At 45.5% G+C, this 15,336-nt stretch overlaps 1 protein-coding gene across 3 annotated transcripts in view; it reads right to left on the reverse strand.

Moving 5' to 3' along the window:
* Positions 1 to 15,336, reverse strand: part of ADGRL1 (adhesion G protein-coupled receptor L1) — a 221,861-nt gene that overhangs the window by 165,157 nt on the left and 41,368 nt on the right. For all 3 annotated transcript variants that reach the window (XM_018560820.1, XM_018560821.1, XM_018560818.1), the window contains exon 2: positions 3,221 to 3,434. In XM_018560820.1, coding sequence (XP_018416322.1) covers positions 3,221 to 3,434 — 214 coding nt within the window. The remainder of the gene's footprint in view (positions 1 to 3,220; positions 3,435 to 15,336) is intronic.

Here is a 15,336-nt window from a genome sequence, read left to right on the forward strand (position 1 = left end):
TATTGCGCGACATCTCGAGATTTGCCGCGCGATGTCGCGTTCAAGCTTGCATTGAGCAAGCTTGAATCGCGGCTAAATCCGCTCCAAAAAGGGTCCTGCTGTAGCGAGGCACGACCCGCGACAGCAGGACCCTTTGCCCCATTGGATTGCATTGGAGCGCGATATCGCGCGGTAATTTGCAGCGATATCGCGGGAATTACCGTGCGATAAATCGCTCAATGTGAACGGGGGTCTTAATGTCTAGTAGCCACCTCGCAGAAGGTGATGGGGGCTACACTCTCTATTCCTTTTTCTTACTAAATATTGTCCTCTATTCCCTTCCCTTACTAAGTGCTGCTCTCCATCCCATTCCTTCTACAGAACATTTTTCTGTTTCCATCCCTCACAGAGTATTGCTTCCCATCCCCTTCTTTTACAGAGCGTTCTTCTTCCCTTACAGAGCATTGCTCTCTTTTCCCTTCCCTTACTGTGCAATGCTCTCTTTTCCCTTCCCTTACTGTGCAATGCTCTCTTTTCCCTTCCCTTACTGTGCAATGCTCTCTATACTCTTCCCCTACAGAGCGTACTTTCCTTTCTCATTCAGAGACATACATCGTCTTGGTCCCGTGGCCTTGCAGGCACAGAGTCATCTTTCCCCGGCATTGCTGCCCTTCCCTTCCCTTCCTGGATATGCAGATCTGTTGACAATGAAGATTATGAATCGGCAGAGAGACTTCGGCTCCTTCCCCATCGCAGGAGACTGCAGAGCATCGCGCCCCCTCTCTCTCTCTTTCTGGAAAACATCTGTAGGTCATCATCACATCATCAACAAGCTATTGTTTTCCAGGACCCAAAACATCATAACAATCCTCCGGGTTCCCCTGCCGCAGAGAGTGCCATTATTTTCCGAACCCGGGGACAGGCAGAATACCGCGCGGCTCGGCTCCAGATGTGCCAGAGATCCCCAGAGCATCAGGAACGAAGACTTCACTGCCGCTACTGGCATTGCTGCTTCAGATGAGCGTCCTACCAAAGGGCAACCGAAGCGGATTCTCACAGCTACCAATCAGACCGCAGATGTCAGTTAGTTTTTAGGGCAGCTTTGAACATGAAACGCTCTGATTGGCTGCTTGGGTCAGCGCCTTCATTTCTCCTTTATTCACCCTTTTATAAATCAATCCTGTAAGAGGCTATTAAAAGGAGAGGTGCACTTTAAAAGAAAGAGCGCTTATACTTATTGCCCCATTTGCCCTGACCTAACTCCCCCCTCCCCCTATACACAGATGCATACTTACCTTGCTGACGGTTCTGCTCTCGGCTTACATCCAGCGCTGCAAGTCCTCATTGTCCTGACTGCAAATAACAGATAAAGCACCATAGATTTCTATAGGGCTGTGTCCCCATACTGGAGAGGATCAGAGATGGTCCCACAGAAGTCTGTGGTGCTGCAATGTACAGACGCGGCCAGGACTATGAAGACAGAACAAGCAGCGGAACTGCGGCCATATATATGGTTGTGTCCCAAGGCTGGAGAGGATCAGAGATGGTCCCACAGAAGTCTGTGGGGCTGCAATATACAGACGCGGCCAGAACTATGAAGACACCAACTAAATTAGGACCCCACCTGGAGCTCCTCCCACCGGACCAGCGCCGCTCGCCGCTGCTCTCCCGCGCCGAAGGTAAGTGGAAAAAAATTTAAAACATAGCGCAAATACCGGGGCATTTTGACAAGTACAAGTACTTGTCAAAATGCCCTGATTTTTCCGCCCTCACCCTGCAGCGCCGTAAGGCGGCCGCCTGACTTGCCTTGCGGTAGCGCCGGGCCTGGACAGAACAAGCAGCAGAACTGCGGCCATCTATATGGCTGTGTCCCAATGCTGGAGAGGATCAGAGGTGGTCCCACAGAAGTCTATGGGGTCCTAATGTGAAGGTGCCGCCAGGTCAATGAACACAGAACAAGCAGCAGAACTGCGGCCGTCTATAGGGTTGTGTCCCGGGGCTGGATCAGAGACGCTCCCAAAGTGAAGATTCACACCTCTAGATTTATACGAACAGCGGAACTGAGGTGGCCAGACTGAGGAAAATGTGTATTTGTGGAGGGGGGAGGGGGGGTTAGTTTAGGTCGGGGGAACGGGGTAAAAAGGCTTACGGCACTTATCGTGTAAAGAACATAATGTACATTTGTGATGTGAATGTGGTTTCCACCAGAACCATCCACAGAAACATAAACAAGTGGGTTCAACCTTATTGCAGTCCATTCACAAGCTTATTTAATAAAGAGGTACAGACTATCTATCTATCTATCTATCTATCTATCTATCTATCTATCTCATATCTATCTATCTCATATCTATCTATCTATCTATCTATCTATCTATCTATCTATCTATCTCATATCTATCTATCTATCTATCTATCTATCTATCTATCTATCTACATGTTACTCCTGAGAAGATAGTACTAAGTCATCACGTTGCCTAAGCCTCAAATTACAATACATTCGACCTCGGCGTTGGGTAGTTTTTTTGCACCAGAACAGCCGAAATGTTCGGCTAAAGTTTAATCTACTTGCAGGCAACCTCGGCACTCCAGATGTTGTGGAACTACAAGTCCCATGAGGCCTCGCAAGACTCTGACAGCCACAGGCATGACTCCTACCGTGTTTCCCCGAAAGTAAGACCTAGCGCTATCTTCAGGGATGTCTGTAATATAAGACCTACCCCGACCAGCAACAGCAGGCCGCCTTCCGGGAGCTCGTCCAGTCCTCCCCCAGACAGGTAAGACATCCCCCGAAAATAAGACCTAGTGTCTTATTTTCGGGGAAACACGGTAGAGGCAGAGGCATGATGGAAGTTGTAGTGTCACCATAGTTGGTATGCCGGGTTGCCTACCCTGATCTAGAACGTTGAATGCCAACCAATCTATATGACTATTTCCCTTCGCCTGAGAGTGCAGATACGGTATGTAACGTAATAGTCCGGAATATATCTGTCACAGACCTTCACATCATCTCAGCAGCGTAATCACAGGAAGCTGCCATTCCGCCGCTCTCTATTTTTATGGGACATCAGAGTATTGGATATTACGGCTCCGAGAGCCGCGGAATGGCAATATTACAGACGGCTGCCGCGCTGATGCCTCTATATGAGATCTTCAGGAAGGAAAGCTCCAAAATATAGACATGAGCGCAGATGTGACCTGACAGCCTACAAACAATGCGGCACGGAGGCCCGTCACCCACCTCTGCGACATAATCTTGAAGGCGTCCGGCAGGTAGCACTGCACGTTTTCCATTTGGAAGGGGTCAGCGTCGCAAATCTTGTCGTCCGTCCTCCCGTAGTTGGCATTTTCCACCATGATGACGTCGCTGCCCGGGCACCTCAATTCGATCGGGTATCCTTCGCATGCCAGCTCCCGACGCATCAGCCCGAATGGAAGAGCCGCGCGACTCAAACCTGTGGGGGATAAAAAGAAGTCTCGTTAGTCCACCGCGCTTCTTCAAACGGATCAACAATTAAGGGGGGCTCGTTGTTACAATGGTTACATTTATCTGCTGATTCCTTCCAGTGTCTAGAATTGTTACATTGTATCTCTCTACTAAGATGTATTTATTTCTTAAGATCATCAGCGCGGATCCATGTCATATTGTGGTATTTTACCCCCTAGGATCCTCAATGTCATCTAGTGGCCATATTGTGGTATTTTACCCCCTAGGATCCTCAATGTCATCTAGTGGCCATATTGTGGTATTTTACCCCCTAGGATCCTCAATGTCATCTAGTGGCCATATTGTGGTATTTTACCCCCTAGGATCCTCAACGTCATCTAGTGGCCATATTGTGGTATTTTACCCCCTATGGTCCTCAGCTCCATCTAGTGGCCATGTTGTGGTATTTTACCTCCTGTGATCCTCAGCGCCCTCTAGTGGCCATATGATGGTATTTTACCCTCTATGGTCCTCAGCACCATCTAGTCACCATATTGTTGTATCTTACTATTTATGTCCTATGATCCTCAGCGCCATCTAGTGGCCATATTGTGGTATTTTACCCCCTATGGTCCTCAGCTCCATCTAGTGGCCATGTTGTGGTATTTTACCTCCTGTGATCCTCAGCGCCCTCTAGTGGCCATATGATGGTATTTTACCCTCTATGGTCCTCAGCACCATCTAGTCACCATATTGTTGTATCTTACTATTTATGTCCTATGATCCTCAGCGCCATCTAGTGGCCATATTGTGGTATTTTACCCCCTATGGTCCTCAGCTCCCTCTAGTGGCCATATTGTGGTATTTTACCTCCTGTGATCCTCAGCGCCCTCTAGTGGCCATATTGTGGTATTTTACCTTCTATGGTCCTCAGCTACATCTAGTGGCCATATTGTGGTATTTTACCCCCTATGGTCCTCAGCTCCCTCTAGTGGCCATATTGTGGTATTTTACCTCCTGTGATCCTCAGCGCCCTCTAGTGGCCATATTGTGGTATTTTACGCCCTATGGTCCTCAGCTCCATCTAGTGGCCATATTGTGGTATTTTACCTCCTGTGATCCTCAGCGCCCTCTAGTGGCCATATTGTGGTATTTTACGCCCTATGGTCCTCAGCTCCATCTAGTGGCCATATTGTGGTATTTTACCTCCTGTGATCTTCATCGCCATCTAGTGGCCACATTGTGGTATTTTAACTCCTAGGATCATCAGCACCCTCTTGTGTCCATATTGTGGTATTTTACTATTTATTTCTTATGATCATCAGCGCCATCTAGTGACCATATTGTGGTATATTCCTGATTCACTCATTCATTCATCATGAATGAACCTATTTTTACTACTGCCCATAACACATGAGAAACATTGGGCGAAAGTTGCCCAATGAACACTTCAGAAGAGAAAGTTGCCTAAGAACACGTGATTTTTCCCCATTGTAACAACAGCTGGTTGATTTGCACAGAACACATGTACGTGCAGCTTCACTAAAATAATGTTTTTATAAAAAGGCCCCTAAGTGTGATAAGGCCCCTTCCTATAGGCTGATAGTGCAGAGCCGCACTACAGCCAGGACGGATCCCACCAATATTGTCGGGATCCACCCAGGTGACTGATTGACAGCTGTTTCTGCCTCTCTAGAGGCAGAGCCAGCTGTGCCCGCATCCTCCCCTGTCTGTCCCTCCAATGAGTACCGTAGGAACAATGAGGAGCCGGGCAATTCCTGTGGGGTGCAATGACAGTCACTACTCTCTGCAGGGAGAATATGAGCAGAGTGATCAGTGGGTACGTGATCAATCATCTCTCGATCTATAGCGTGCAGTGTCCTACGCTGGCTCTAAGTACCTCCCAGCCTTCTGAAATGAGAAAGAGAGACATCTTCCAGCACAATGTATTTAGGCAATGGGCACGCATGGACACTGTTGGAAATTCAACAGCATATTCTAATGCACTGATATACTTGTGTAATTTGTCCTTTTGAGCTGTAGATGGCGCTGTAGTGCAATGCTAGTCTCCATGTTCATGCTTATCTATGATACACGGGAAGTTCCTTTCTATATGTTTTCCTCTCAATGCTCTATTCAGATGTAATGTTCTTCTAAGCCAGTAAAACTTAATTCAGCATTCCTCAAGATCTCAGAGCTTCATCTAAACACATAACCAACAGACACACCCCATATAATGCAGATTCAGAGAGCTAGCACCCTAGAGGTAAAGGAAGAGGAGCGTGGTACCTTTCTTGCTGACTGTCATTGTTGGTGACAAGCATTGCGTGGCAATAAGGGAAGATGTGGGTGTTGTAATGATTGCGTCTCGTGAAATGGAGATGTAACCGATCGAGCAGCGAAGCCGCTTGGCAGAAATGTATGTATGCAATAAGCGCTGGAAGACCCTGGAGATTAGCACGGCGCATAGCCAAGCCAAAGGCAGATGTATACTTGAACACTGCGCGACTATCTTGCAAACCAACTGGACGAAAGCCTAAGGCTTGGTCATGTGATACACCCCTAGTTATGTGAAAGGGGCAGCACAGAAGTCCTTTTGCACACTTTTTTAAGTTTAATTCTGTTTTTTTCTGGGGGCTGAAAAGCAATAAGGAGCTGTAATTGAGTAACATTGGCTAGATGCAAGTACCCAGTGGTGTCTATATGTTCAATTATATCCATAGTGCCCCAGAAGCTATGAAATGAAGGGCATTCCATTACACTAATGCCCAATTCATGAGCTGGAGATAATCTTGGGCTTGCTCCTTCCCGCCTCCTGTGTGTGCCACTGGCCCATACATTCAATAGACAGCTTCACCAAACCATAGCAAAGCTTGGGAGGAGAAGGGACCCATTCGGCTTCATGAATTGAAGTCAATGTTTACATATTAGAGCTCCTAGGAAGTCCTGATTATAACTACAGCTATGCGAAGGAGCTTGCATTCCGCCCGTGCGTAAACAGCATGAGCACAATGACCCATGAATGGCTTCTGTGAACAACACAAAGATCCTTCACTTTACATTAGGGGTAGGCAACCTTTGGGGAAACGAAAAATTCCATCATGCCTGTGACTCCAGGACTCGTTATTATTATTATACAGGATTTATATTGCGCCAACAGTTTGCGCAGCGCTTTACAATATAAGGAAGAAAATAACAATCACAATACAATTCAAGACAAGATGGTAAGGAGGGCCCTGCCCCTGAGGGCTTACAATATAAAAGGGGAGGGGCCAGTGATACATGAGGAGGTAGCTGTGTGGGGATGAATTGTTTGAGAATGTGATGGTTATGACCTCATGCTTATGGCTGTCATTCTTGCAATGCCTCAGGGGACTGGAGTGCCCAGGTTGCCTACCCCTGCTCTTGATATTACATATGACGCTTCATTATAGCTAATTATACTTATATTACAACCCTACTCAGTGCCCATGGTGATAAAAGCTGTGACCCAGCATTGCTTGTGTTGTAGAGAATCTGTCACTTGGCCCATTTTGGGAAAAGTAACAGGGTTTGTTTTTTGGCCACCACTGACCACCTCTTACTTGCTGGTGGACCTCTGCAGCTTGGTTGCTCCATTGCAAAGCCCAGCCCGCTTATAAGTAAGTTCTAACCAGTTCAACCAGTTCAAATACACCCATTCTGTATCCTTGCATTTATAAGGTCCTTGAACCCATAAATCTCAATATATACAGTACTGTACCCCCAAACTTTCTGAGATGAGAAAGAGGGACACACAGTCTATAGGCAAAAGACCCAGCCCCGCCATACCCCTGCTTTGGAAACCATGAAGAATTAATGCACAAAAAATGATTGGGCAAACCCACTAGTGTGTTTTTCATCCTATATAATGGTTTTTCTAAATCATAAATGTAGTATTCTAGAGCAGTGTTTCTCAACCTTTCCCCAATCACAGCACCCTTTATAATTATGCACAATCTTGTGGGACCTCAGTCTAATATGTGAAAAGCAACAATTGGCCCCTCCAAAATCCATATCAGACCCTTTTCCCAGATAGGGATCTGGTATGGATTTTATTTTAAGGGAGGAACCTATGCAAAAAGGTTCCCCCTTCCCATCAGCGTTTCACATCAATAGCTCCTTTCACATCAGAAGCCTCTTCTTTACATCAGAAGCCCCCCTCTTCACATCTGAAGCCCTCTTCATATCAGAGGCTCGCTCTTCACAGCAAGAGCCCGCTTCACATCAGAAGCCCCCTCTTCCTATCTGGAGCCTTCTTCATATCAGAGGCTCCCCCTTCACAGCAAGAGCCCGCTTCACATCAGAAGCCCCCTCTTCCTATCTGGAGCCTTCTTCATATCAGAGGCTCGCTCTTCACAGCAAGAGCCCGCTTCACATCAGAAGCCCCCTCTTCCTATCTGGAGCCTTCTTCATATCAGAGGCTCGCTCTTCACAGCAAGAGCCCGCTTCACATCAGAAGCCCCCTCTTCCTATCTGGAGCCTTCTTCATATCAGAGGCTCGCTCTTCACAGCAAGAGCCCGCTTCACATCAGAAGCCCCCTCTTCACATCTGAGGCCATCTTCATATCAGAGGCTGCTCCTTCACAGCAGGAGCCCACTTCACATCAGAAGCCCCCTCTTCACATCTGAGGCCATCTTCATATCAGAGGCTCCCCCTTCACAGCAGGAGCCCACTTCACATCAGAAGCCTCCTCTTCACATCTGAAGCCATCTTCATATCAGAGGCTCCCCCTTCACAGCAGGAGCCCAGCTTCACATTAGAAGCCCCTTTTCACATAACAGTTCCCCGTTCACATCAGGAGCCCTCTTCACATGAGGAATGTGTCTCCACCATGGAAAGGAATGACGCTGTGTACAAATTTCGAGGCGCCCATGAGGAAACCAGAAGGCACCCCAGTGTGCCATGGCACCATTGTTGATAAAGACTACTATACAGGGTAGATGAAAGGTAGCGTGCTGAATAACACATGTGGAAGTTAAATAATACATTTTTATAGAGGTCTATACATCAGACCAAAAAAGAGGGACAACTGAAGGGGAAAGAGGGACTAAGGGATTTAGCTCCAAAAGAGGGTCAGCTGAGATGGATATCCCAATAATTGAGGGTATGGGGTATGTGTTATTCCATATACAAAGAATGTATGTCTACATAAACACCTAACAATATTGTCTTGGAACCTTATATTATTGAAAACATGGGTGACAGTTGTATCTCAGTCCACAGCCTCGGGATGCCTTGCTCTGTGTTGTTGGCCCCTTCTAGTGACAGCTGTGGCCACTTCTGGTAGTCCTGGCACATGACGGGTAATTTGATGGCCCTGGTCAGAATTCCATGGTTTAAGGTTCTTGGCGGACATTTTGGAATGCAAACCCAAGGGAAGACATCCATTTTAGTTGACTTTAGAGGTGTCCATAACGTGACAGATAGATCCCCGCCGAGAGGCCCTTGCTGTTGCAATGGTTTACACCTGTTGTTTACTAGAGTTACTATGTGCAGTTGGTATCTAATATGGAGATGACTTTGCCCCCAGCAGTCCCTATCATTTCCACAGATGTCTGTTTTCTCAGACTGCGTTTGGCAGGTGCTATATCACAATTTTTATTACCATTAAATGCGCCCAGATGGCTCTTGGTAAAGTTTTCATCTTGCTTATCTTTTTCTGTCAATTTGAAACTAAGCGTATAAGGATAATTGAAAAAAAAAAAAAAGGTTTAATGGCTTCAGTGTGGGTTTTATATAAAGGAGAACTCTGGTGTTGCCCATTGCAACCAATCAAATGCTAGCTGATAGTTTCTTATCTTTGCCCTGGCTACTGTATGAAACATGTACACTATGGGCAAGGTGGGTGATGATATGAGCAATGCTGGAGAACGTTTCTAGTGGGCAGTATATGCAGGAGAGGAGTTCATGGGTATGGTGGTGGGCAGTATGTGCAGGAGAGAAGTGCATGGGTAAGGTGGTGGGCAGTATGTGCAGGAGAGGAGTATAAAGGGTAAGGTGGTGGGCAGTATGTGCAGGAGAGAAGTACATGGGTAAGGTAGTGGGCAGTATGTGCAGGAGAGGAGTATAAAGGGTAAGGTGGTGGACAGTATGTGCATGAGAGGAGTATAAAGGGTAAGGTGGTGGGCAGTATGTGCATGAGAGGAGTACAGAGGATATGGTGGTGGGCAGTATAAGCAGGAGAGGAGTACAGAGGATAATGTGGTGGGCAGTATGTGCATGAAAGGAGTACCCAGGTATGGTGGTAGACAGTATATGCCGGAGAGCAATGCGCAGGGTAGAACTAAAAGCAGAGTAGAAATATAAAGTAGGTACCACAAGGTGGTACCTACAGCGGTCTAGCAATCTATTTTGAAGAAAGAGTATGTCACACTCGTGCCCTAACTTTGAGTACAGAGGGTATGGGGGTGGGCAGTATGTGCAGGAGAGGAGAAAAGGGGATATGGCAATGGACAGTATGCTTAGGAGAGGAGTACAGAGGGTATGGTGGTGGGCAGTATGTGCAGGAGAGGAGTACAGAGGGTATGGTGGTGGACAGTATGCTTAGGAGAGGAATACAGAGGGTATGGTGGTGGGCAGTATGTGCAGGAGAGGAATACAGAGGGTATGGTGGTGGGCAATATGTGCAGGAGAGGAATACAGAGAGTATGGTGGTGGGCAGTATGTGCAGGAGAGGAATACAGAGGGTATGGTGGTGGGCAGTATGTGCAGGAGAGGAGTACAGAGGGTATGGTGGTAGGCAGTATGTGCAGGAGAGGAATACAGAGAGTATGGTGGTGGGCAGTATGTGCAGGGGAGGAATACAGAGGGTATGGTGGTGGGCAGTATGTGCAGGAGAGGAGTACAGAGGGTATGGTGGTGGGCAATATGTACAGGAGAGGAGTACAGGGGGTATGGTACCTGCAGTGGTCCAGGAATCTATTTAAAAGAAAGAGTAGGTCACACTCCTTCCCTAACTCTGATTGGCTAGCACTGTTTTTAGTCACAAGTTAGGCCTGTACAGTACACTTCCTGTTACTGGAAAGGAAAATGTACAAGACAGCCCTAGAAGAGACGGAACTGTGTGCCTAGTAACGGGACCATCAGGACACAAAAAAAACCTGAGGTGCTCTATTATGAAAACACCAAAACTACCAAGCAGTATGGAAAGCTCATATACTCCCAGTTGACTTCTGAACTGTTCTATGAATCTATCATATTGAAGGGCCCAGTAGAAAGGTACAGAAGGTGTAAGCAGAAGGTCAGCTATTAAAATTGCTAGAAAGATAGAGCTTCCCATATTAGAGCTTCCCAAGATTTTGGGATCCTGGGAAGATCAAGAGTGTTCAAGCACTGTATAGAGGCAGCTTTTTACTCTAGGTTTGGGTTTAGAAAGATTATAGCACTGAAAGAGGTACTTTAGGTGGCCTTGTCTACTATAAAGGGACTCCGCAATCACCACAATGTTTTTTGGATTATTATTTGAAATTTTTTACCTTTAATTTTTTTCTATCTATCTATCTATCTATCTATCTATCTATCTATCTATCTATCTATCTATCTATCTATCTATCTATCTATCTATCTATCTATCCACTATGTAGAGTGGAAAAAGGGTCACCCAGGACTCTCAGCCAGAGGGGCTGAGCGGCTCCAGGAAAGTACTGTTACTAGGAAAGAGCTGGTTTTAACAACTCATTCCGGGTTTTCTGGATCATAGTTTGGATCCTGGAGCCGGGAGATTTCTAAACGAACTGGGAGGGAAGAAATCTCCATTCCTGGGCCCGGGCTTTAGTGGTGACCAGCACCAAATGATGGTGCACCTGTGTACAGCGCTTATGGAGGAGGATGCTGGGTCAGGTTCAAGGCTCTACGTGGGTGACAGAGGAGGTCTCTGCAGGAGTCAGGAGGGCTCCACCCTGGGACCAGTCTGTGGCTGGCGGAATGAGGAGCGGGTCACCTGTGTGGTGAAGAGTGTTTGGTAAACACGCAACCTAAAGTCGCGGGACTTTGAAAGTGCTATTTTGCTGAAGACAGAAAACTGTACATTGTGTTTGAAACCCCTGCGAGGGTAAACCTGTGTGGACTTTTGAGTTGGATTCAATAAAAGTGGGCAAGGGAGCCCTTAAAGGAAGTCATAAGCAAGTGGATGCGTCCTTAATGCGCTACCATTGGAAGCTAAATCTCACACTAGATATATATATAAAAATAAAATAAATACTGGCCAAGGATTCCCAGAGCACCGTGGGCTAGCTAAAGCAGAGCAGCATGTGAAAATGAGACTAGAATTCCAATGGCTGTGTAGAACTTTGCATTATATTTATATGCAATATTTGATATTAACCTGACTTGAAACATTTGTTTTTTATTTAGTTCTGACCATAATCAGAAATCTGTACAACACGACGGACATTGCCTTTGATTTGATCTCTGCCAGATGCTTGTAGTGTTCCTGTACCTTTAAAAATGTGTTGTTGTTTTTTTCTGCTGACCTAGTGCATTCTTCATCAACCTGAATGGGGCCTCCTCACCCTTGTGACAAGAATGTGGTGGGGTACCTACACCGGAAAAAGCTGAATGTGGTGATTTCCGAAATGGGCCACCTTCCGGCCAGCTCCTGCGTTACAAAAAGCAATTCAAGTCCGTTGCAGTGCATCATCCTTATACCAAATCGCAGGTTACAAAGAGGCAGCTGTTAGAAAGAATTTCAGAGTTTCACAATGTCTGGGTGAGATTGTGTAATTATAGTGAGAATTTAGATATAAGTTTGGGTCAGATGACCCAGCCCGCCAAGGGTAACAACCACACTTTCCAAAGTGAAATGTTGCTACGGTTCTTTATCTTTTTAGGAACCCAAAATTAACACATTAGCTCTCTCCTGTGAGTAATTGCAGGTTTCTCCTCGAACACACCAGTGTTGTGTCAAAGGGTTTCCAGCCTCTAAATTGGTCAGTTCTCTAAAATGCCCTGGCGTGACTCACCAACGCACAAATGTAATCTGACCTTCGGGGAGTTAATTGCTACCATGGAACATGGAGGTGGCCCACCGGAACACTATATCCTTCATTAGGCAGGGGTGAGAGCGATGTTTTTCAGTATAGGTAAGAAACGAATTGACCTATAAACCCGTAAGGTCTGAAATTTCATAGTTACGGAACATTGCTCATTCTTAACTGCCCCGTAACCAAAGCTCCCGTGTCCTAGTTTCCAAGAACCGTTTTTTTTCCTTTCCTTTTTTGTCATTGAAATTCATTAACCAAGAATACTTCACACGTCGCACAGTTTGGATTCCTAGGGGCCCTGCGTTGAATTTTTTAGTGTAACGGGGCAATCAAGCAGAGTAATCAAACATATTTACCACGTTTGACATTCAAAACAAGGCATCAAGCTGCTTTAAAGGGGATATCCACCAACTAATATTTATAAGTAGATGTTTTCCTTGGAGAAATTGATTCCTTTGAGGATGCCAAGTTATCGTACTTACCACTTAGATGAACTACGGCAATATTCTGGCCACTTTAATAGCCAAAGAAACCAAGTGAGTGAAGACAACCTACCACTATTACCAGGGGTGTATATCCATCACTGGAACCTGTAGGTTCACAACCATAGTTTCCTCCTTTTTGGGTGGAAGACATGGACATGTTTTAGCACCAAGTATGAAGACATACTACCGCCAACACCAGGGGGGGTGGATTTCTATCACTGGAGCCTGTAGGTGGACATGTTTTAGCACCAAGTATGTAGGCGAAGGAAAAGTGCCTTTCACTCCAAGGCATCAAGATGCTTTAAAGGGGATATCCATCAACTAATATTTATAAGTAGATGTTTTCCTTGGGAAATTAAATCCTTTCCTGATGCCAAGTTATCGTACATACCACCTAGATGTTCTACGGCAATATTCCGGCCATTATAAATCACTTTTAATAGAAAAAGCAACCAAATGGAGGGAGACAATCAACCAGCAACACCAAGGGTGGATTTCCATCAATGGAACCTGTAGGTTCATGACCATACCTTCCTCCTTTTTGGGCTGAACACATGGACATGTTTTAGCACCAAGTATGAAGACAAACTACCACTAACACCAGGGGTGGATTTCTATCACTGGAACCTGTAGGTGGACATGTTTGAGCACCAAGTATGTACGTGAAGTAAAAGCGGCCTTCACTCCAATGCATCAAGCTGCTTTAAAGGGGATATCCAACGAATAATATTTATAAGTAGATGTTTTCCTTGGAAAATGGAATCCTTTGGTGATGCCACGTTTCGTACATACCACCTAGATGATCTACGGCAATATTCAGGCCATTATAAATCACTTTTAATAGGAAAAGCAACCAAGTGGAGGAAGACAATCCACCAGCAACACCAAGGGTGGATTTCCATCAGTGGAACCTGTAGATTCACAACCATACCTTCCTCCTTTTTGTGCTGAAGACATGGACATGTTTTAGCACCAAGTATATAGGCGAAGGAAAATCGCCTTTCATTCCAAGGCATCAAGCTGCTTTAAAAGGGATATCCACCAACTAATATTTATAAGTAGATTTTTTCCTTGGAAAATCCAATCCTTTGCTGATGTCAAGTTATCGTACTTATCACTTAGATGATCTAAAGCAGAGATTATTCTCAAGAAAGGATAACCGAGAAACAAAAGTGAGGAATTTCCCCATAATTATCAGTCAGTCTTGAATCCTGGCCACACATAGACCCGACAATATATAGGCCACTTTTAAATCGCTGTCATAGGAGAAACAACCAAATGGATGAAGGAAACATAGGGTTAGGGTGTCCACCAACACCAGGGGCGAATTTTCATTACTGGAGTTTTTGGGCACACAACCATACCTTCCTACTTTTTGGGTACACGTGTACACATTTTAGCACCAAGTATGTAGAAAAAAGGACACACACCTGCCACGCCCCCATTTAAGTGGACCATATAGAATGAATGCATAGAAATTGATTGGTTAAAACCAAAATTGCGTTTTTACCACTACTTTTCCTTCCCACTGGTTTTCCAAAATCACAAATGCAACTATTTAGAACTTGGATAAATGATTTAGTGCTGTATAAGCCTATCCTACCTCAAATTAACCACTCAACCATCACGTTGTCAAACAATTCATCCCCACACAGCTACCTCCTCATGTATCACTTGCCCCTCCCTTTTAGATTGTAAGCCCTCAGGGGCAGGGCCCTCCTTACCATCTTGTCTTGAATTGTATTGTGACTGTAATGTCTTCTTTATATTGTAAAGCGCTGTGTAAACTGCTGGCGCTATATAAATCCTGTATAATAATAATAGTAATAATAATAAAAGTAATAATAATAATACCATGTTTAGTAGTTATATAATACATATTTATAGAGTCATATATATATCAGGCCATATAGGTTCCAAAAGAGGGACAGTTCCTTTAAATGAGGGACAGTGGAAGGTATACAGTACACAACTGTTGGCACCCCAAATAACATAACTCTTCTAGGATCATCTCAATTATAATAGACCCCATTGCCCCCTCTATTAAGAATTGATAATTTTCTTGTTTTCACACCCCTAGCCTGGCTTAGAAAATACCGATAATTTGTAAATAACGGTATAGTGAAGGAGTCTTCTCTTTACACCTACCACCTATAGGCAGGGCTGGATTTCCTACAAGGCCAACCAAGGCCCGGCCTTGGGGCAGCAGAGAGTAGAGGGGCAGCAGGGGTGTGGAATTTCTATCTCCCGATGCCCAGGATATGTAGTTCCGTGTTCCGGGCGGGTAGTTGTTTTCTACATTTAGCCCGGCTTTGGGCAAGCAGAGCTAAATGTACAGCGGGGGAAGCCGCCGCTTGTTTTGTACAAGTGATCCCGGCGATGTCGCCGAAATCACTTGTATGCAGCCTGCAGGTCTGCCATTCTCCATGGGGGGGGGGGGGG

Source organism: Nanorana parkeri, unplaced genomic scaffold (assembly GCF_000935625.1).
Source record: "Nanorana parkeri isolate BGI_ZX_2015 unplaced genomic scaffold, ASM93562v1 scaffold479, whole genome shotgun sequence".
In the NCBI taxonomy this organism is placed as follows: Eukaryota; Metazoa; Chordata; class Amphibia; order Anura; family Dicroglossidae; genus Nanorana; species Nanorana parkeri.